This window comes from Anolis carolinensis, chromosome 6, assembly GCF_035594765.1.
Source record: "Anolis carolinensis isolate JA03-04 chromosome 6, rAnoCar3.1.pri, whole genome shotgun sequence".
Lineage (NCBI taxonomy): Eukaryota > Metazoa > Chordata > Lepidosauria > Squamata > Dactyloidae > Anolis > Anolis carolinensis.
This window is the reverse complement of record NC_085846.1, coordinates 35,614,613-35,636,048: the sequence shown is the minus strand read 5'-3', so window position 1 is coordinate 35,636,048 and position 21,436 is coordinate 35,614,613. Positions and strand designations below refer to the sequence as shown.

At 42.0% G+C, this 21,436-nt stretch overlaps 1 protein-coding gene and 1 long non-coding RNA gene across 4 annotated transcripts in view; one reads left to right on the top strand and one right to left on the bottom strand.

Moving 5' to 3' along the window:
• The window catches only part of atxn7l3 (ataxin 7 like 3), a 45,304-nt gene that overhangs the window by 7,571 nt on the left and 16,297 nt on the right, over positions 1-21,436 (bottom strand). For all 3 annotated transcript variants that reach the window (XM_062983777.1, XM_062983775.1, XM_062983776.1), the window contains exons 2-12: positions 19,324-19,447; positions 18,292-18,424; positions 16,675-16,846; positions 15,643-15,740; positions 14,973-14,995; positions 14,011-14,056; positions 12,476-12,507; positions 12,185-12,253; positions 9,505-9,548; positions 6,882-6,953; positions 6,142-6,275 (exon numbers count right to left, since the gene is read on the bottom strand). In XM_062983777.1, coding sequence (XP_062839847.1) covers positions 6,142-6,275; positions 6,882-6,953; positions 9,505-9,548; positions 12,185-12,253; positions 12,476-12,507; positions 14,011-14,056; positions 14,973-14,995; positions 15,643-15,740; positions 16,675-16,846; positions 18,292-18,424; positions 19,324-19,374 — 874 coding nt within the window. In that variant the 5' untranslated portion in view covers positions 19,375-19,447. The remainder of the gene's footprint in view (positions 1-6,141; positions 6,276-6,881; positions 6,954-9,504; positions 9,549-12,184; positions 12,254-12,475; positions 12,508-14,010; positions 14,057-14,972; positions 14,996-15,642; positions 15,741-16,674; positions 16,847-18,291; positions 18,425-19,323; positions 19,448-21,436) is intronic.
• On the top strand, positions 2,251-3,577 carry LOC134299856 (uncharacterized). Its single transcript, XR_010007094.1, has 2 exons — positions 2,251-2,997; positions 3,083-3,577. It is a non-coding gene; the product is annotated as an uncharacterized LOC134299856 (long non-coding RNA).

Genomic DNA, 21,436 nt, shown 5'->3' with positions numbered 1-21,436 from the left:
GCTGGTCTGCGACTATCGGATCCTAAACAAATACACCATTCGGGATAGGTACCCGCTACCTTTAATCTCGGAACTGTTATCAAGGGTGCAAGGGGCTAAGGTTTTTACCAAGCTTGACCTGCGGGGGGCATATAACTTAATCCGTATACGGGAAGGGGATGAATGGAAGACGGCATTTAACACGTGTTTCGGATGCCACGAGTTCCGAGTCATGCCTTTCGGACTTTGCAACGCTCCTGCGGTCTTCCAGAGGTTCATGAACGATGTGTTCAGGGACCTAATTGACCAATTTTTAGTGATTTATTTGGATGATATCTTGATTTTTTCTAAGGACGAGAAAGAACATCGTCAACATGTCAAGCAGGTTCTGCACCGTCTGCGGGCTAATGGGCTTTTCGCCAAGGCTTCCAAGTGCGTCTTTCATGTGCCTGAAGTGGAGTTCCTAGGTCATGTAGTGTCAGGTAGGGAACTTAAAATGGATCCACATAAGGTCGACGCCGTTAACTCATGGCAGGAGCTAAAGACTAAGAAGGATGTACAAAGGTTCTTAGGTTTCGCTAATTACTACCGGGAGTTTATTCCGAATTTTGCAAAGCTCACGGTACCTTTGACGCAGCTCCTGCGTAAGAAACAGCCATTTGTGTGGGGGCGGGAAGCTCACGATGCGTTTCTACAACTTAAGTCTAGTTTTCAATCGGACAACATACTAACACATCCTGATGTTGACAAACCGTTCGTGGTAGAAGCGGACGCTTCTAGCTACGCATTGGGGGCTGTATTGTCTCAGAAGGATTCCTCAGGGACCTTGCGTCCCTGTGGATTTTACTCGCGGCAACTAACACCCTTCGAGCAGAACTATACCATATGGGAGAAGGAGTTGTTGGCGATTAAGGTGGCGTTTGAGGTGTGGCGGCACTGGCTTGAAGGGGCACGGCACCAGATCGTGGTCAGATCTGATCACAAGAATTTAGAGCACTTACAAACAGCAAAGAAGTTAAACCAGCGTCAAATCCGATGGGCTTTGTTTTTCTCCAGGTTTAACTTCAAGGTGCAGTTCGTGGAGGGGAAGGCAAACTTGCGGGCCGATGCTTTATCCCGCAAACCGGAGTTTAAGACCAATGAGCAGGTAGTATGTCAGACCATCTTGCCTACTGCCTCTCTATGTGTTGTAGATAATGAGCTTGGGTTACATGACCAGATCCTTGAGGCTCAGAGGGATGATGTGTGGACTCAGGAGCAACTGATGCTGCTATCAGCAGGTAACCGTACAATACTGCCGCATCTACAAGATCAAGACGGAGTATTGGTACGCAGGGGGCAGGTCTACGTACCAGTGGGGGCCCTCAGGTTGGAGGTGATTAGAGCCCACCATGACGAACCCATGGCTGGGCACTTTGGCAGGTTCAAGACCGTACAGCTTATCACCAGGAGCTACTGGTGGCCAAAGATGCGGCAAGACATTCTGCGCTTTTGTGACAGCTGCGCTGTTTGCCAGCAGAGTAAGATGCCTGTTGGGCGCCCTAGAGGGTTGTTGTCGTCTCTACCTGTTCCGGAGAGGCCATGGCAAATCATTTCCATGGATTTTATTTCAGATTTGCCTAAGTCTGGGGGTTATACTTGTATTTGGGTGGTGGTGGATTTATTTAGCAAACTGGCTCATTTTATTCCTTGTTCAACCATTCCGGCGGCCCCTACGTTGGCCTTACTATTTACTAAGCACATCTATCGTTTGCACGGAGCACCCGAGGTGATTATTTCAGATAGGGCTCCGCAATTTGTGTCACGCTTTTGGAAACATTTCCATGAGTGCTTAGGGACTAAGTTAAACGTTTCTTCAGCCTTTCATCCGCAGACGGATGGACAGTCGGAACGGGTTAATGGGCTCTTAGAGCAGTATTTGCGTTGTTTTTGTTTAGATCAACCCACGGCTTGGGTGAAGTGGTTACCGGTGGCGGAGTTCGCTTACAATAATGCGGTGCACACGTCTAGTCAGCATACGCCATTTGAGCTAACTTATGGTTTTCACCCACGGGGAGGTGTGGCGCCGTCGACCAATGTGGTTTCTTCGGACCCTGTATACCGCTCTTCGGAAATGGCTGCATTGCATGATGTTGCCCGTCGCTTACTGTTGGAAGCTAAGGCAACGCAAAAGACTCAGGCTGACCGCCACAGGCAGGCAGGGGAGGAGTTGGAAGAAGGGGATTTGGTGTGGTTATCTTCCAAACATATTAAACAGGCTGGGGGAGTTTGCGCCGCGATATTTGGGTCCCTTTCCTATCGTTAAAAAGATTTCTTCCGTTGCGTTTCGTTTGCGTTTACCGTCTAGTTTAAAGGTCCATCCAGTCTTTCATCGTTCGCTGTTGAAACTAGATACCTCTAGTCGTCGTGGTGCTATAGCGGAGGGTATCACTGCCACTTCTCCGCCATCGGGGGAGGAGGCCTTTGTGAGAGGGGATAGTGTTATGATTGAGCCTCATGGCTCTGTTTCTGACAGACGTGGGCGTAAGACTCCTCGAGAGTCAGATACTCTCGAGGAGCGAGAAAGAAAAAGACTGCGAGACATTTTTGCAGCACCATCTGACGAAGAGTCTTTCGAGGGGTTTACGGAGAGAATGGAGGAGGGGCTGGTTAGCTCGGAGGAGGATGAGATGGATTGGACTCGGGTAAGGGAGGAATTGGGTGGCACTGGTCATGATGGGATAGAAGATGAATGGGGACCTTCAGGATTAGACCCATGGCTTAGCTGGAGGGATGGGACGGGATCCACAGCTGGAGATGCTGTGGGGCGTAGTCAGAGGTGTTCCAGCTCTGATGAGGAAAGTGATGAGGAAACGCCCGGGTTAAGGAGGACAGCTGACAGTGATGAGGATTTGTAACTGGCATAAAATGGGGCTTGGGAGCAATTGCAAATTGCGTTGGGCAAGGTAATCTGGACGAACGCTTGGGATCTGTGTGGGACGCTTTCCTGAAGACTGGTGTGTTTTCCTGTGCTGAGACGTAAGTTGTTTTGGAATTCAGGGTCAGACGGCGGGAGGAATTGTGTGGGCATTTGTTTGTGCAAACCTGTGCTTACTCTTATTAGCTTGACCTTCCGTCGTCTTCTTGACGGACGCCATCTCCTGCTTTGAAAACTCGGACTGAACTGACCACGGCTTGTCTTCCCCCCCTTCTTGGACTTGGAATCTACAAACGTCTGCTTCTGGCTTTGATCTACGGAAAGGAACTGGGTCTACTCTACTGCTACAATCCTTGGCTGATCTGTTCGTGTTGGAAATCCTGTCTGCTGTGTGTGTGGGAGCGACGCAAGTTACTCTAAGCACAGTGTTGGCAGCAGAGAGGAATCTGCTGCCAATTAGTTGCATTCTTTTGTGTCTTTTGTTCCTCGGCTTTTGTTTTGTTTATCCCCAGGCTGAAGCAAGCAGTTTGTTTTTACCCGGATTAAACTCCGGTTTAATCCGGTTTATCTTTTGAACGTTTTTCCTTGCCCCTTTTTGCTCCTAAAGGCTAATACTGCCTGGCCCTTGTATTTTACGGGCATTTTTGAGTTCTGTAATCCAATAAACTCTGTTATCTTGAACCTTGTGGCGTTCTGTCCTTGACAATATGTGATCTGTTGATTCCAAAAATGGTACTAGTTTTCCCTTATCAGCTCTAGTTTTTGAGATACAAGCCATATATCAGTCACCATCTGCTCACCCATAAAAAATCATGGTAACTGTATTTAAGGAACTACAGCTGATGCAATCTAACCAATGTAATTTTCTGAATCAGCACCCCAAATACTCCAGGAACAGGCCTAAAAACCAAGACACTGAGAAAAAAATTGGGGGCTGTGTTATTTTTACTGAAAAGCTTAGGTGCATTTTGTGGCCTCCCAGGGCCCCCAAAATGCCTTCAGGGGATATTTTCAATACATTTTAGCTTTCCCATGGCTATTTTAAAGGATTTCTTTCTTTAAAAAGGTTTCTCCTGTGCTTAAAATCACTATGGCACCCCCTCTAAACACTTGGTGAAAATGCAACCCACATGTGCATTTAAAGGGATTTTAGGAGATATAAAAATACTTTTATGAAGGGATTGTGGCAATGGTATATCCCTCCTAAAGAGAATAATGCATCTCCAAATGCTTCCACAGTTGCCCACCCTTTGTCTAGGTCCTGCATTATCTTATGTATAGCTCTGCTTCTCCCACAGCAGTCCACACATGTGCATCCTACCATTCTGTTGCTGGTGCACATCTATGGGCGGGGGGGGGGGGGTGTCACTGCACAAAGGAACCATTGAATGCCACCTTCTGCAACCAACTTAAGATGTATAATGTCTGCATATATCACCAACAGGGTTCTGGCTAATGTGTGTTACTTGGGGCGGCTTATTCACAATGTGAACCATCAGGCAGGAGCATAATTGTGAGAATCATCGCATAAGTGATCCGATCCTTCTGCAAGAGTAATCAGTCCTGGCAGGCTGGTGGTGTGGCGTGCATAGGTGGCAGAGAAGAAGTGGAGAAGAGAAGAGAGAAACAGAAAAAGGGATGGGTTTACCCACTCCTACCTCTTGCCTAGCCACAAGTCCTGCTGCCCATTTGTGTATGGTCCTTACAGATTCCCCCATTTTTGAAGAAATGTACCACAGACAGAGTTAAAGGTTTCTAAACCTTGATGAACTACAACTGTTGTGTTAGAGAAGTTTGTTTATATCTGTTTCGCACACCTGGGTCACAGCTCAAATCAGTTCCTGGTTTCAAACCCCACCCAACCTGGAACAAGGTCAGAAGGCCAAGAAAACATGGAGAAATAGCTCCATGTGGCCTTTATGGAGAACACAAATGTAAGCTGCACGTGCCATCATTTACATTTTAATTTAAATAAATTAACATGTACATGGGGGCACATGCAGCTTACATTTGACCCATCCCTGCCCTAAGGTTCCTACTATTACTGCTTCTTCTATTTACTTTTCTCCATCTGCACACTATGTATTTTCTTGTTGTGGCCTGTAATAAGAACAGTGTATTTCTAGCCTCCTGTGCCAGGATAAGGAAACTTTGGCCCTTTATGTATCACTGAATCATACTCCCATCTTTCTGGACCACTGACCTTACTCACTGGAATTGAAGTGAGCTAAGAGGCCAATGGCATTTGGAGGACCCCAGATTACACATTCCACTCTATCCCACACAGGGAACTCTTGCCATAGTAATTTAATATGCCAATGAGTTTATGTGGAATCTTTGAACGTGGCGGAGGATTCTGGGTGAATGTGTACACAGGGGGTGCCATCAAAGTCTGGCAGGCGCAGGTGATGCCCTGAACAAACCAAAGAGTTGTCCATTGTGGAATCCATCAAATCTGCACTCAAAAAAGTAAGCACTTTTTCTGAACATATTTCTACCATTTACAGCCAGAGAAACAGGCTGAAAAGATTGTGTGATGGGCAGCACCTGGTAAAATCTGAGCATTTGTACATAGTCAGGTATGAATAACAGCACAGGTTAGGGGTCTTGGTCATATTCACTGGTTCAAATTATACCTTGGAGTGTGGTGGAGAATCCTCCTTTGGAAGTTTTTAAGCCAAGGCCATCTATTGGGGGAGATTTGATTGTGCTTTTCCTGTATGATAGGGGACTGGACTGGATGGCCCTTATGGGGTCTTTCACTCTATGATTCTATCTGTAATTTTGCTGAAATATTGCATTGCATGACCTATGGGTAACAGACAGTTCAGCCATGTACTTTTCCACTGCACACTGCTGCTCCAACTCCTCCCTAACTGCAAGAACCATACTCACTGAGTCTCCTAGGCTTACGCAATAATGTCACTGGGCTTATGCAACGATGAATACGATGTCACTATTGTGAAATCTCTGAAGAAATGTAACCGCTTACGTAATGGTATTTGTGCTGGGCTTGTATGACCAAGATATTCCAGTCTTAGCCCCTACCATTCTGACTAGTGTATTCTACCATAGAAATAATGTAAATACTCAAAAGAGTACTAATTAATACACCGAGGTCACTGGGTTGACATTCTTCTCAGGACAGATCCTTTACAGCACACAATTCACACCATCCTAGATTGCCTAACCCAAAGCATCACCATTTAGACTTGATGCAACCAGGAACCCATTCATATTCTTACTTGCTTTTGATGAGGCTGAATCAGAAGGAGAGATATCCGACGATCCGTCCCACTGCAGTCGATTCATGAGGGCTTGACTTTCTGCCATATCAAAACTGTCGTTCTCCACGCTTCCTTCTGCCTCAGGAAGTGAGCTAGGAAAAGAGGCAGACATGTGAGAAGAGGAGAAGGAGCGAGACTACCCACCTGAACTTCTGCAGATGCTTCCTAAGTTGTATTTGGTGTCTCCAGCAAAAGCAAACAAGCCATGTCCACAAAGCTTAATGCCTGCCCTTCTTGTCCCTTTCTTCTCGTTTAGCTTGTGGGTTTTTTCTATGGCCTCTTTACATGACAGCAAAATGCTATCTGGAAGTATTTAGAAACTTCCTACAAGACGTTTGGAGAACAAAACACCTCAATTCATAGAAGTATCTGAAAGTCACCAGAAATATCAACTGTAACCAATACTGGTAGCCAATATTGTTTCCTTAATGACTGAAAACACATTTTCTTTGAATCAGTTCACCTTATATATTAAAGCTCCTCAATTTTATCCTCAACTAAATGGTCTGCAAAACATTAAGATTTCAGAAATTTACACACAGTATAAAAATGATCTTTTAAAAAAAAACAAGAGCAAAGAAGACATATAATTCTTCTCTAGAATATTTCCTGTTTCATTTAGTATGAACCATATCACATATATTGCGAGAGGAGCATTATGCAAGACAATTGCCATGCCCCCATCCCGTCACACTTACGCAGAGGGTCCCAGGAGGTAGACCCTGACTGACCTCCGCTGTTCATCTGTGTGCTGGGGACAGCGCAGGGACCTACAGGCAAAGGAAAAGGTTAGATTGGGCACAGGAAGTGAAATACGTATTTCCTGTTGTTTCCCCATCTCCTATTATGCTAAACCCATCCTCTGTCCAAAACGATGTGCATATCTACATGCTGAGCACTGTAACGGGTATCCAAAGCTATCACAAGGAACGATAAGCACTTCTCCCCTGGACCAGGTATGGGCAAACTTCAGCCCTCCAGATGTATTGGACTTCAACTCCCACAATTCCTAACAGCCTACCGGCTGTTAGGAATTGTGGGAGTTAAAGTCCAAAACACCCGAAGGGCTGAAATTTGCCCATGCCTGCTCTGGTCTAAATGAAGCGCATTGCATGTTATGCAACACTGAAAAATGTGGGAGCAACACAAAATGTTGCATTTCAAGTCCCACAGATTCCTCTGACAAGCAGGCTGGTGGCTCTCATAGCTGCAAAGTTGAGGTTGGCAGGGCATCCAGTAAAGAAGGATTAGTCTCTACTATCAGAAACCAGTGGCTGCAGTGCTAGTGATGCAGAGTGGTGCAACTATCTGCTAACATAAATACACTGGAAAAGGAGGAATTGATACCTCATTTTGCAATATTTACAATATCCTTCAGAATTTTTTTTTCTTGGCACAAAATTTGATTAACATTTGTTTTAAGTGCAGGGCATACATAGTCCTGGATATTCTCTTTTCAATGCAGTGAGACACATTCATTGAGGTTTCCTGTCAAAAGCCCAGATTGGGAGATTTTACAGATATTTTCCTATAAAATAGACCCCTGCCCGAAACCTTTCCTTGTGAGCCAGGAAATGAGCAACTTAGTGAAGGTTGGGAGCCACTTTCCAGGTTGCACATATTCTCAAGGATTACAATTAGTAAAGACAACAATAAGTAATTACAATTACAATTGTACAATTATAATTACCACCACTACAGCTGCTTTGAGGGAACATGGTATTAATAATAATACAGATTGTTTTAGGGTTGTTGTATGTCTTTCCTGCTGTGTGGCCATGTTCCAGAAGTATTCTCTCCTGACGTTTCGCCCACATCTATGGCATAGATGTGGGCGAAACGTCAGGAGAGAATACTTCTGGAACATGACCACACAGCCCGAAAGACATACAACAACCCTGTGATCCCGGCCATGAAAGCTTTCGACAACATACGGATTGTTTTCATCAGAAGTGACTTTAATCAATTTTAAGGAGAAGTGTAGTTGTGTTAGGTAGTCTAGTCAAGTCAAAGTTATTTATACCACGTCCCATCTCTCTATGGGGACTCAGGGCGACTTTAGTAACTCCAGTGGTTACTGAACATGGAGCCCTGGAGCTTTGGCAAGATCTTCCTCTTGTTCCAGAAACTGAAACAAATATGTTGCAAAGTCATGTCCTGTTTTTAATTTTCTGTCCCCTTTTCCCTTGACTATTTCCAGTTGATTTTTGTTAAAATAGTACTAATAATAATCAGATTTCAAGAGTGTTTAAAGGTTAATGGATAGTCTGGGACATTAAAGGGTGATTTTGGGGCATTCTCTCTCTCTCTCTCTCTCTCTTTCTTAATGGGAAGGGCTAAAGGAGGTCTGCAAGAAAGGGGGTTGAGAATCACATCAGCCACAGCCCACACTGTCCTTACCCCATTATAGTTATGATGTACTATTATTTCTGCATTAGTAGTATTTACTAATCTTTACCAACTTGTTAATAGTAACTGGGACACTGGAGCAGATGTAACGTTGTAATGGTGATGGAGGTCGACAAAACTTTAATGGAAGCTCTGTCCTGTATCAAACATCCAGCCTTTCAGCCATGGTTAAGAAGAGAGAGCTGTGCTATAGAAGCAATGCTTCAAATGTTGCTGAAACTAAGTAGTTGTGTGTTGCTGTGAGTTTTCCAGGTTGTATAGCCATGTTCCAGAAGCATTCTCTACTGACAGTTCACCCACATCTATGGCAGGAATCCTCAGAGACAGGAATCCTGCAGCATTTGAAGCATTGCTTCAAATGGGAAAGTAATGGCAGCCTCCTATGGCCACCTGGTGAAAAAGTTATCCATAGTGTTCAGATTGTGAAATGAAGCCCAAATGCCAGCACCCTTCAACACAAACTCAGATTTCTATAAAACCAGAGGGAAGCTTCAATTCATTGGTTAAAGAAAATAAGGCTTCTACATCCCTTCTGCCTGTCATAATCTGTCACAATTTGCTTAATTAATTAGCATTAATTATCATTTCCAAGAGTAAGCAGAGACATTTTTGAATATTCAAAACTGCAGGTTCTCTATTAATCTGGAGATCATAGCATTGAGAAGGGACTCCAAAGTTTTATGTATCATAAACAACTGATGAAAGATAAACGATCACAGGTAAAAAGAAAACCATAGCATAAATGTTCTTTCTGATTGGATGCAATTGGCCTGGATTCCCACCCAACCATCCCAACCCTTGCAATCTCGTGAATACCTCCCACTCTCCTTGTGACCTGGGAACTGTTGCACAGGCAGAGGAACTGAAAGAGGCTACGGGGCTCAAGAAAGTGGAAGAGAGGTCTGCTCTCACCGTGTACACATCTTCTTGGTGTGTTCAGAGATCACCCCACATTGCTATCGAGAAAAAGAAGACAAACACATGAAGAAACAACAAAAAGGAAGAGTCCATCCAGGGTTCAAAACATGACAGAAGGTTAACCTCTATTCAGCAAAATGCAAGAGTACAAGGAGCCATTGAATTTCATGTCTCTGTGAACCTAAAGTATCCGCCCAGAGAGGAGGCTACCTTTCTGATCTCTACGTTAGTCATTTTTCCAAGTTTGCCTTTTCCCAATCTGAAAGTGCACCCAAACAAGTGATGTAAGGAAAAATACATATCTGCTGATGAATAACTGTTAAGCCTTTGAGAGTTTAAAGTACAGTAGAGTCTCACTTATCCAAGCCTCGCTTATCCAAGCTTCTGGATTATCCAAGCCATTTTTGTAGTCAATGTTTTCAATATATCGTGATATTTTGGTGCTAAATTAGTAAATACAGTAATTACAACATAACATTACGACGTATTGAACTACTTTTTCTGTCAAATTTGTTGTAAAACATGATGTTTTGGTGCTTAATTTGTAAAATCATAACCTAATTCGATGTTTAATAGGCTTTCCCTTAATCCCTCCTTATTATCCAACATATTCGCTTATCCAAGCTTCTGCCGGCCCGTTTAGCTTGGATAAGTGAGACTCTACTGTACTTAAGCTATGAGAAATTGGAAAAAACTGCTTCAATTACAGGTGGAATGTTTTTCAGCAGCAATGATGCTTACTAAAAATAAGACAAACTGACAGTGATGCCAATCCTAACCAAGAGGGGGACATAGAAGAAGGAGGAAGAACGAGTAGCAGGCATTTTGAGCCAATATAGTCATTATTATTATTATTATTATTATTATTATTATTATTATTGTCAATATCAAGCATTTTGAACCCCCAGTGGCACAGTGGGTTAAACCACTGAGCTGCTGAACTTGCTGGACGAAAAGTCAGTGGTTTGAATTCGGGGAGCAGGGTGAGCTCCCGCTATTAGCTCCAGCTTCTGCCAACCTAGCAGTTCGAAAACATGCAAATGTGAATAGAACAATAGGTTACTGCTGCTATGGGAAGGTAACGGTGCTCCATTGAGTCATGCCAGCCACATGACATTGGAGGCATCTACAGACAATGCCGGTTCTTTGGCTTAGAAATTGAGATGAGCACCAACCCCCAGAGCCTGACACGACTAGACTTAATATCGGGGAAAATCTTTACCTTTACTATAGTCTGGCTCACTGCTTCTTAAGCTGTGGGCCCCAACCCCATATGCTTAGTCCAAGGTGGAGATTGTGAAAAACCGGAAAAAACTAAGTTCTCAACACCACCTAATGGCTGCTTTAAATATTACACGAATTTGCTAGCAACAACATGCAGTGTTTACAATGGAGTCTGCAAAAAAAAAAAAAATGATTCAGCTGTACTCCATAAAAAAGGGAAATCAGCCTCTTCAGCAAGCCTTAGTAAATGTTTGATTTTATACCCATTTTATATACCTATATATCAGGTCACATAAAGATTTCTCAAGCAGAAAAGGGTCATACGTTAAAAAAAATAACAAGCCCTGGTTTAGCTGGGAAAATCATGTGAATGGATCTTGTAAGGTCCAGAAGGAACCCTTCTTTGGTCTCAAGAAAAGCTAGGAATGGCCCCAGCTGAAACATGGAGAACAAAGAGAAATGCTACTACCCAAGCGACACAGCTATAATAGGGAGGCAAAAGGACAAGAAAGGAATTTTCCTTAGCATATCTGTCACCTCTCCAAAAGGAAACTACATGAAAATTGGAAACAACGAAGAACTTGGAAGCCATTTTAATTGGGCCAGTCAGCCACACTATCATGTATCGCCGCACACTTATATATATGCAGGCATCTGTGTGAATATGTGCAACTTGTTTCCAAAAGGTACCAAATCCACCTGAACAAATGTTACAGGAATTGGAAAGAATGTACAGGCGATATGCATTATTTGGCTATAAAATGTAATTTTCAAGCCGTGTACTGAAGTGATTGAATGTATTTTGGTACAGTAGAGTCTCACTTATCCAATAAAAATGGGCCAACAGGATGTTGGATAAGCGAAAATGTTGGATAATAAGGAGGGATTAAGGAAAAGCCTATTAAACATCAAATTACATTATGATTTTACAAATTAAGCACCAAAAACATCATGTTTATAACAGGTCTGCCACTTATTTGGGAGTGTGACTGCAATTGTGCTATTGTTGGGTGTATTGGCCCGCTGCGCACTGCTGCCTAGAGAAACAGCTGTGGATCCGGGTGCAATTTGATTGCGACGTTCCTCCATGGTGGGGGGTTGGACTGGATGGCCCTTGTGGTCTCTTTTAACTCCCTGAATGATTTTTGGGCTCTGAAACTTAATGTAACAAAGCCTCCCTTGCACTCAGTCAACTCCTATTCATTGTTCTACACAGAAACTACACACAAGTTAAATGTAGAAACATCAAACTTGTAATGACCAGGCCAACTAGCCCGGTATATTGCCTGGCTTCAAGTGGCTGATCAAAAAACCCATCTTTCTCATCTCGCCTGGCTATCAATTAATAATTCTGAGGTGCAAACTGGTTGAGCAGTTGTGATGAGAAGTCATAGGCCCAAATAGATCAATCTTGCTACTTAAGGTAGAAAAAACTCAGAAAGGGACTTACCGTGGTAAGCAAAGTACGAAGCTCCTCAGGACCAAGTGTTTCATAGTTTATTCCAGCAGAGTTGTTATACTATAACAGAGAACAGAGATGAAAATATTTTAGGTGATACATCAAATCAGAGTAATTATTTCTGCATTCAAATCTCCAAAGATAATACTCTTGAAAGCTACGATACCATTGAAAGACCTCAGAGATCTTCTGAGATTCTAGTTGTCAGCAACTGTAAAAGAGCCTGGGGTTCCAGAAGAGAGACAGAACAAGTCACAAGGTGTGATGCTGAGCTAGACTCACCTTAAATGGGTCTGGGTTACTACTCAGCTCCCCTGGGGAAGAGGGGAAAAAAGAAAATGTGTAAAAGTGGGGGTACAAGCGGCCTCCATTCTACCATGGAATTTATAAATACATATACCCAAGAAGTCTGTGTTTGTTTTTAAATATAAACCTATATATATCATGATGCCATCTGAGCATCAGGCTGCAAGACCATCTCAAAATCTGATGACAAAAGCGGCCAAATTTTGCTCTTTGCACAAAAACAAATATGAGAGTTAAAAAGTATCTGCACTTTGGGTATATTAAAACTTCTGTTGGCTCCGCAGTCCTATCAGCAATTTCCATACAAGACCTCTGTCTCCCCAGTCATTGATATGTGGTTTTGAAAGTTTTACATCCGTTTATTTGTGACTGCAGTGAAAGAAAAAATGGCTGCCCCCTTCCAATCTGCACAAAAGAAGTGAAATAGTGGAACATTATCTAAAAAAAGGTCCAACACTTAAAAGTAATCATTACAGTGAGATGCTCAATGAACAGCTGAAGCCAAAAATTCAGAAAAAAATGTAGAGGACTGCTATCCAAGGGTGTTACATTGTTGCATGACAATGCAGATCTGCACACTGCTGCACTTACTGTTGGCCCTCTCTAAAAACTTTGAAGTGTTAAAAGCATCATCCCTATAGTCCTGATCTTGCCTCATCGAACTATCACCTGTTTGAACTCCTGAAAGAAGCCCTACATTGATTCACGTCTGTTGAAGAGGTGAAGGTAGCAATGCATTTGTGGCTTGCAGTTCAGCCTAAAATATTTTTAATAAGGGAATTTGAATACTTATTGATGGATTGATAAAGTGTATTGAAAAGTAGGCAGATTATGTCAAAAATGATGCATTTGTCTTTTCTGAAAGTTGATTAAAATTAATTCCACAGCCAGAGTGTGGATAATTTTTAATTAACCCTCGTAGCTGCTAACTACTGTCTCTTAAGCATTACCCACACCTACTAATGATCCATTGAAAAAAACATTCCTTCCTTTTTCTGACAAAAACACTGGTTGCATTTTTCACTTGAAGCCATAAGCCTCAAACACTTTAGCCTTACCAAACAAAGGTGTTTTTTTTTTCCAGGCTGAGAAAAATATTCTGACTTAATGCTTAACATAATTGATGTGTGAGCTTGTGTTTTGTATCTCTGCATTCCTACTGGCGCATTCTTAAAACAAAAACTCCTATACAATGCTAGGGTGCACTACTGTATAGCGATGCAAAGGCCAGTGAACAAAAACAAAAACCCTGAAAGTAGTCCAGAGTCCAACAATAGAAGGAGCTTGCCTGCTGCATCTCTGCATGATTTACTGCTCTGGTCTTCCCTCTTTTTAAAGTAGGGAGTTCTGCATCACTTTCAATTACATCAGTCAGCAAATGTACCTCCTATCTGCAAATTTGGGTGCTATGGAAGTCTAAGAAACTTCTGGTGAAATACTATTATGGTGTTTAATAAAGGCTCCTAGAAAGTGGGGTTGACTATCAGGGAATTCTCCTACAGTGGACTCACCATTTTTATGTTTCAGGGACTTGGATCTTCGAGGGGAATTGGGATTCTGAAGTAAGAGGGAAAAGAAAAAACAGTCACTTTCCAGGTATCCAGCTCCTAATGCTAGTCCTCAAATGGAGTCACTACCTGCTAAACTCAACTTTCACCGCAACATAATGCAGCCATCACTGCAGGTGTAGCAGTAAAAGGAAGCCTCCTAGTATTCCTAGGATGGGCAACTGTTAAGGTTAGGGGCAGTGCTGGCACTAGAGGGCCCACACACCCCTATCAAAAACATCAATTTTTCACCCCCAAATGCCTTGTAAGGGAGGCTGGGTGGCAATTTCGCTAAGCAATTTTGTCCTGGGCATTTTGAGCACAGAAGGGGCTTGTATTTGTTTTTGTTCTTTAAAACAGGAATAGACTTGGAAGACAGCTCAGTGGGACCCCAAAACATGATGACATTGCCCCCCACAAGTCTAGAAATCATTATGAGATAACTGGGAGGAAGAAAATGGTGGTGAGAGGACACTAGAAGCCATATGTCCACAGGGCACTACACTTTCCTACCCTGTGGTACACAGAAGTATGCAACAGAGCTACAGGTGAAGGCCTCAAATTCATTATTCTATCTAGAGTGTATTTATGAAGGCAGCAGGACTTACATAAGTTTGACTACAACCTAACTATCATCGGGCTACACTACGTGGGGCTAACAGACAGATTTAGGCTTTAAGGTTCAAACTAAAGTATTCCAAAGGAGGCCTTTTGTTCAAAACATGTTGGTCTTTATAAATATATTTCCATGCACAGAAAGGCTTCCCCTTGGCTTTTTTTGTACTGTCTAGCAGCAATCAAAGAGAAATGAACTTGTGATGACTCAAGTGAGGCAGGTCATACACTGAAAGATGAAAGTGTTATGCATGCCTGAAGACTATATTTTGGGCACCTGTATATTCAATAATTTAAAAGGAAGCTCTTACCTTATCTGATTTTCTCTTCTTTGCTGGAAAGAAGACAAGAGAGCTGTTTTATATACCACCAGAAGAATATATGCAACTCATTCCCCCTCAGTTCAAGGGCCAAGCCTGACAAATATATTCTGTTGGTCATTCTGTCTGAAATTCCAGATTTGGGACAACATGCTCTGAGCTTATGTCTGCCGATGATAACTATGCTTTGATGACAGAGTTGAGTTGCTGGGAACCTTTTACTTCTCCCTTTTCACTGTGTGGATGTTCTCAGTGACTACAGCCCAAAGCCTACCAGGCTCAACCCTCCTGCCTCATTCCACCTAAAGACTGAAATCAGGTTCTTAAAAAGCAATCAATTAGCAAGAACATGTGGAGAGCACTGTGGAAATAGACTACAAGTCTATCTATTAAAGCATTCTTTTTCACGGAGTAGGCAACTAAATGGTAAAGCCTCCAAGGTGGATAGATGAGCAACTACACCCTCACTTCCACATTCTCCATCAACTGCGAATATGCTGCCTTTGATACTACAGATAATACTAATGGCGATCAATATCATCCTTCAAACTTGAGTTCTAACAACAACAAGAGACTCGTATTGGTACTATTTATTCCATTAGCCTTCACATGACTCCAGCTTATTATCCTCTGCAATCCAGAAACTTTGTCAGGGACATACCTTTCTTCTCAGATCCATATGACCAGTCATTATCATTTATATCATCATTGTCTTCTTGATCACTCTCGGATTTATTCATGTTGTTACTGCTTGCTATCCTATAGGAACAAGAGAGAAGGAAACATTAATTTGGGAAGTATTTACAAATAAGGTGTAAGTTTAAACAGAAAACTGCAAAATACCAGTCATGGTGGACAACTTCCCTGAAAGAGAGCTTTAAACAAATTCATCTTTTTCAGTAAAAAGGGAGCACTGGGGCTATCCTATGACAGATTCATGGTTCCTACAGAGGTAGCAATAAAACCAGAAAAGCAAGGCAAATGCCCTATGTCAGGGTCCCAAACTGATTTTTGCTGAGGGCCACATCGGCCTTATGGTTACCTTCAAAGGGACATTTGTAAATGTAAGACTCTATAAATGTAAGTATGTTCCTCAGACACTGAAAGCCTTGCAGGCCACATAAATTGACATTGTAGTCTGGATTCAGCCCACAGGCCTTGCATTTGACATGTGTGCCCTATGTAAATGAGTACTTAACCTCTAGTATAGTAGTTCTGAATCTTTGGATTTCAGCTCCTAAAATTCCTGACTATGACTTCATAAACATCAAGAGAACCAAAGATTGAGAATCACTGCCCTAAAACAGAAGCTCATATCCTCTCAAATAAGTAGTTCTCTGCCAGAAAAAATATATATGAAAGACATCCAGGTTAAAAGTTGAAACCCTCCTGTATTAGGATTTAACATGATGCTGCAGGAAAAGTTGAATATGTCAACCGTAATGCACTGTGGCCAGGTACAATTATTCACATTTTAAAAGCACTGATTATTTTGAACTATTTAAAGTGCCTAGTTTCCACAGACCTCACAACCTCTGAGAATGCCTGCCACAGACAGGAGAGAATGCTTATGGAACATGGTCATACAACCTGGAAAATTCACAGCAACCAGAGACTATCCTAGCCCTCTTTTCTTTCGAATGGTGCTACTTGCTTCCACTCCTATCCTCTCGCTCTCTCCAGTCTTCCTCACCTTCGATTGGCGATGCGGCTGCTGTTCCTGCCCATACCAAGGCACTTCTCCAAATGTGGGGCGAAGCGGGAGGCAGCAATGCTTCGACTGCAGTTTGGGCAAACACATTCCTTGTTCTTCCACTGGTTATAGACTTGGCCAAAGATATCCAGCCCTGGCTGATCTACAATTTCTGCAAGCAAAACAGGGAGGGTCTCTTAGCAGGAGGAGGCAGGAAAAGATTGGCACATTCAAGCAAGTCAAGGGAGCCACTGATACGGATTACTTTGAATCTACTGCAATTTTTTAAAGATGAGCACCACTAAGAAATTAGAGATCGCCACTGAAATCACTACATACCAGACCTTCAGTCAGGGAGAAACTAGCAGGCATCATAAGTTTTAAAACATAAAATAAGAAAAACTCCTGTCATCATTTCCAAAGAGACTTCTGAAGAAAACGAAGGTATTTGGGCTTGTGGTGAGTGGGAGCATTGGCTCCTGGCATCCATGCAGTTGCCCATTCATGTTCTATTCTGGAGAATCTCTTTTGCACCTGGACCTCTGAATGAAATCTGTCCTATTCTCTACAATAGCTATCATGGTCATTCTCTATTCAGATACTAGTACTTGCACTCAGTTCCACACCGGTTCAAAATGGAGGCCGGACAGTGCCTTGTACCCCCAGCTGTGTAGGCCTCACCTCCTTAAGGCACCATAATTAAACTATGGTATGGTCCAACTATCCATGGGACTGATTATTTAGAGTTTCATTTATCCCTGTCAAACAAAATATGTCATCTCTAGGCATTTTTCCATTGCAATTCTTTGGAATTCTTCATTTCAATAGGATTGGGTATTATAGAGTTGCATTGGGCAGACCTAGGGAATCTTAGAAAGAGATCCTCTTTAGGAATTTTGTTGAACTTCCAATGTAACTGCATTCTGGGATCAGAAATAAGGTAATTTAATGATGTTCAATTGTATCTGCAGTTTCACCACTAGGAATGTATCCTCCGCAGACATGGAGGCCTTACGGTATAGAATATTTTATTTCAGAATGAACAATAAAATGTTTAGCACAAGGTGTTCACATCTTTACTGCCTCAAAATTTCTAAAAGTGTATATGAGGAAGGCTTTGTACAGTAGCAGATCTCTATAATTCTTGGTTTCTTTTTTTATTTTATGGAAATGAATGAATTATGTCTGCTTGAAATTATGGAGAACAACTGGAGACAAAATCATTTTCTCTGTTTTTCTAATGTCAATATGTTTAGGGCTTTTGTTTTGTCGTATTGGCAAAAGCAAAGAGATTCCTCATTGTTTAAGTGTTCATTATCCTTCAAAACATTGTAATTCAATTTGTAGCATTTTTAAAAGTTCAATTTACAAGGATATTCTGAATATATAGCACTGTTCCAAGCAAAATAATTTCACGCCAAAGTTATATATAATGAATGTTGTGTTCCTTTTCACATGTACAGGTGAACTAATACTGCATTTTCTAATTTTATTGAAAATATCATTTTTCATATCTGGAAAAAAGAATCAGGGAAAATTTGGCATGTACCACAACTTCAAAGTTTTCACAATTTTTTCCTGACATTAAAAAAAAACTGGTTGCAAAAAGAGACTTACCAAAGTCCTTCATACTATCAGGGTCTGTGTCATCCAGAAAAAAGTAGCCACATTTGACAGCCCGGTGTACCTCAAAACATAAGCCCAGGCATGCATCTTCAATCAAGTCTGTATAAATATCATGAGCCACAGCCTAGAAAAAGTCCAAAAAAAGACAGTGTCATTAAAATGTTATACCAGAAAGACTAGTAAAGTTTGAGAACAAATCTCCCCTGAGATCAAGATTCCTTTCTCAGAGTTGAAGCCCAGATGCCAGTCCAGACCCCAGAACCTAAAGGGTAGCAAGATATTAATTTGTACAAATGCATCCTACTGAAAGAAGGAGCTCACCAACTGCACTGCCCCAATCACTCTGGTTTCTAGGAGTATAGGGGAAAAAAACACCATTCAGGGGCTGCCCAGACTTTAACCATTTTCTTCTGCATCCAAATACCAATCGTAATATTTGAATACAAATCAATGGCTGTTTTGATCAGATTTATAAATGAATATATCAACTCACTCGTTTATTTAAAATTGATTTATTTCTACATGGCCTGCTCTATCCAGGCAAAAATACAACACAAAAACATCATGGTTGGTTCAGAATGCAAAATAGCATGATTAGGAGGTTATTGATGCAGCGGAAACAGAATATTACTTTTTCCTTCCTCTTACAAGCCACTACTCTGCAATGTTGTCATTAGGAGAGAAGCACAAGAGGTGTTTCAGAAGATATGGTGAGGAAGAAAGGAGATAATATGATACATATGTTAATGGCACTAGAAGTTTTTGTGGTCACTAGTATCTCTGAACTGTAACTTGCTCTACAAAAAAGTACAATGAGTGCAGTAGGCTGGAGGTGCAAATAAAAATACCTGCATTCATTTTTTGCTCTATGAATCTCTAAGTCTTCTGCCCAACTCTATACAGGCAAGATGAGAAGTCCTCCTGCAACCGTGTTCATGGACCTGTCCATTCCAACCTAATCTTGTTTGCACCGTTCCCTCAAAACCTTTGCAAGGAAGCTTTTGCTTTAAAGGATTAACTTACCTCCAACTTGCTGTTATCCAGGCCCGACAAAGTCATTTCCTCCATTTTCATTTGCAAAAGCTATCAGAGAAGATGCTGAGAACGCAACATGCCAGAGGCTAGGCTCAAATGGGAAGGGTTCCCCCTAAGTGAAGACAGAAAAAAGGACACTGTGATTTGGTGGGAATTTTCTTTCTAAGAGGAGGATGAGCAACTTTGCCTCCTTGCTATTATCATCATTATTTATAGTGTGTTTTGATGTGTTCACCAGATTCCACGCTTGCTTAAAACGCAACTCTTCGTCCCAAACACAGAGCTGGGTAATGCTTAGATCCCTACTAACCCTTTACAGAATAGCACAATAGTGTCAGGGGTGTTTCATTCAGCTTCCTAGTGTTAGATTAAAAACCCTAAAACCCACACAAATTTCTGATCCTTGTGCTTGAAAGAAGCAGCAATTACTGAAACCTCAGGAGCCAGACTGCTTTATTAACAAGTCTTCATGATGGAGCACCAAGGTCCATGACTAACCAACCTAAAACTAGAAGCAAAACAAAGGTACACTGTGCGAAAGAATAGATGTTAAGTTGTGACCATTTGCATAATTTTTCCAGATAACAAAGAAGATACATGTCAACTTGTGACAAAGGCTCTCAATGGCTGCTAGCCACAGTAGCTATATACATATTACCACAAGTATCAAAGGTAATATGACTGAATATCAGTTGCTGGGAAACACAAGCAGTGCTATCTGCTTGAAGGCTTCCCACTGGCCACTAAGGGAAGAGAATGCTGGACTAGATTGTCCTTTGGTTTGGTTCAGCAAGGCTCTCATAACACAGCAGCCTTTGTGTATCATAAGCAGTTTTATCACTCAATGGATAAAGGTAAAGGTTTTCCCTGACGTTAAGTCCAGTCGTGACCGACTCTGGGGGTTGGTGCTCATCTCCATTTCTAAGCCGAAGAGCTGGCGTTGTCTGTAGACACCTCCAAGGACATGTGGTCGGCATGACTGCATGGAGCACCGTTACTTTCCCGCCGAAGCGATACCTATTAATCCACAGTTTGCATGTTTTCAAACTGCAAGGGTGGCAGAAGCTCGGCTAACAGCCGGCGCTCATTCTGCTCCCCGGATTCGAACCTGCAACCTTTTGGTCCACAAGTTCAGCAGCTCAGCACTTTAACACACTGCGCCACCAGGGCCCAATGGATAGCAGGAGAATATTAGCTAACCCAGGACCATTTGCGACAAACTATCTAATGTTTTCATCTGGAAACCATTGGTCGAAGTGGAACAAAATCCACTAAATCTCACCTATGAAAGCTCCCCACATTGTATACCTTTGCAGCATCTAACATTACATTTCTAGGTATCACATTCACTGATCTTGCTGTGGATTCATAACCAGAGATAAGAACATGGGATAAAAAAGCAAATATAATTCCCAATACCTTCAATGGATCAAGATTTTAGAACAGTATATCAGGCTGAAAACAAATTAACAGACACCACCATAAAATGCCAATGTATCTGTACTTGGAAATGCCAACACTGTGTTAACAGATTGCGTATGTACAAAGTGACTGCAGCAAACAACCTGATGAGAAAATTTGATAGATTACAGAAATGCAATTTACCAAATGCAGGACAGAATGAAGAGAAAAAACAGAAATCTGAAAACAGAACTAGTTTATTTTGGGGGTTATTGCCTTCCTAACCTCCACCCCAAAACAGAAAAGATTGTCTGCCAGCTACATTATACATATATACTACCTTCCACAAATCCTAAGGAGAAGAAATTCACGCTGTTCAGAAGGGTTTCTTAAGGAAGAAGCAAGGAGTGGTCCCCTTTTCCAACCACAATAATTTATCCAGGAGGCATAGTCAATCTCTTTTTATTTTGTATCATGTTGGATCACCAAAAAACAACAGCATGGTTACTCTAAGATCTTGGGTGCTGACTCACTGTCTCTTTTGCTGAAAATATCCAGGCCCTCAAGGAAAACTGCAATCTATGTCAATATAAATGAATGCAAGAAAGCAGCAACACACAAAGCAGGATGCCTCTCAGTACTGGCTTTGGCGAAGAGAAAGGTCCTTATCCACTTTTCAGCTGCAGGTAGGGGGAGAGAA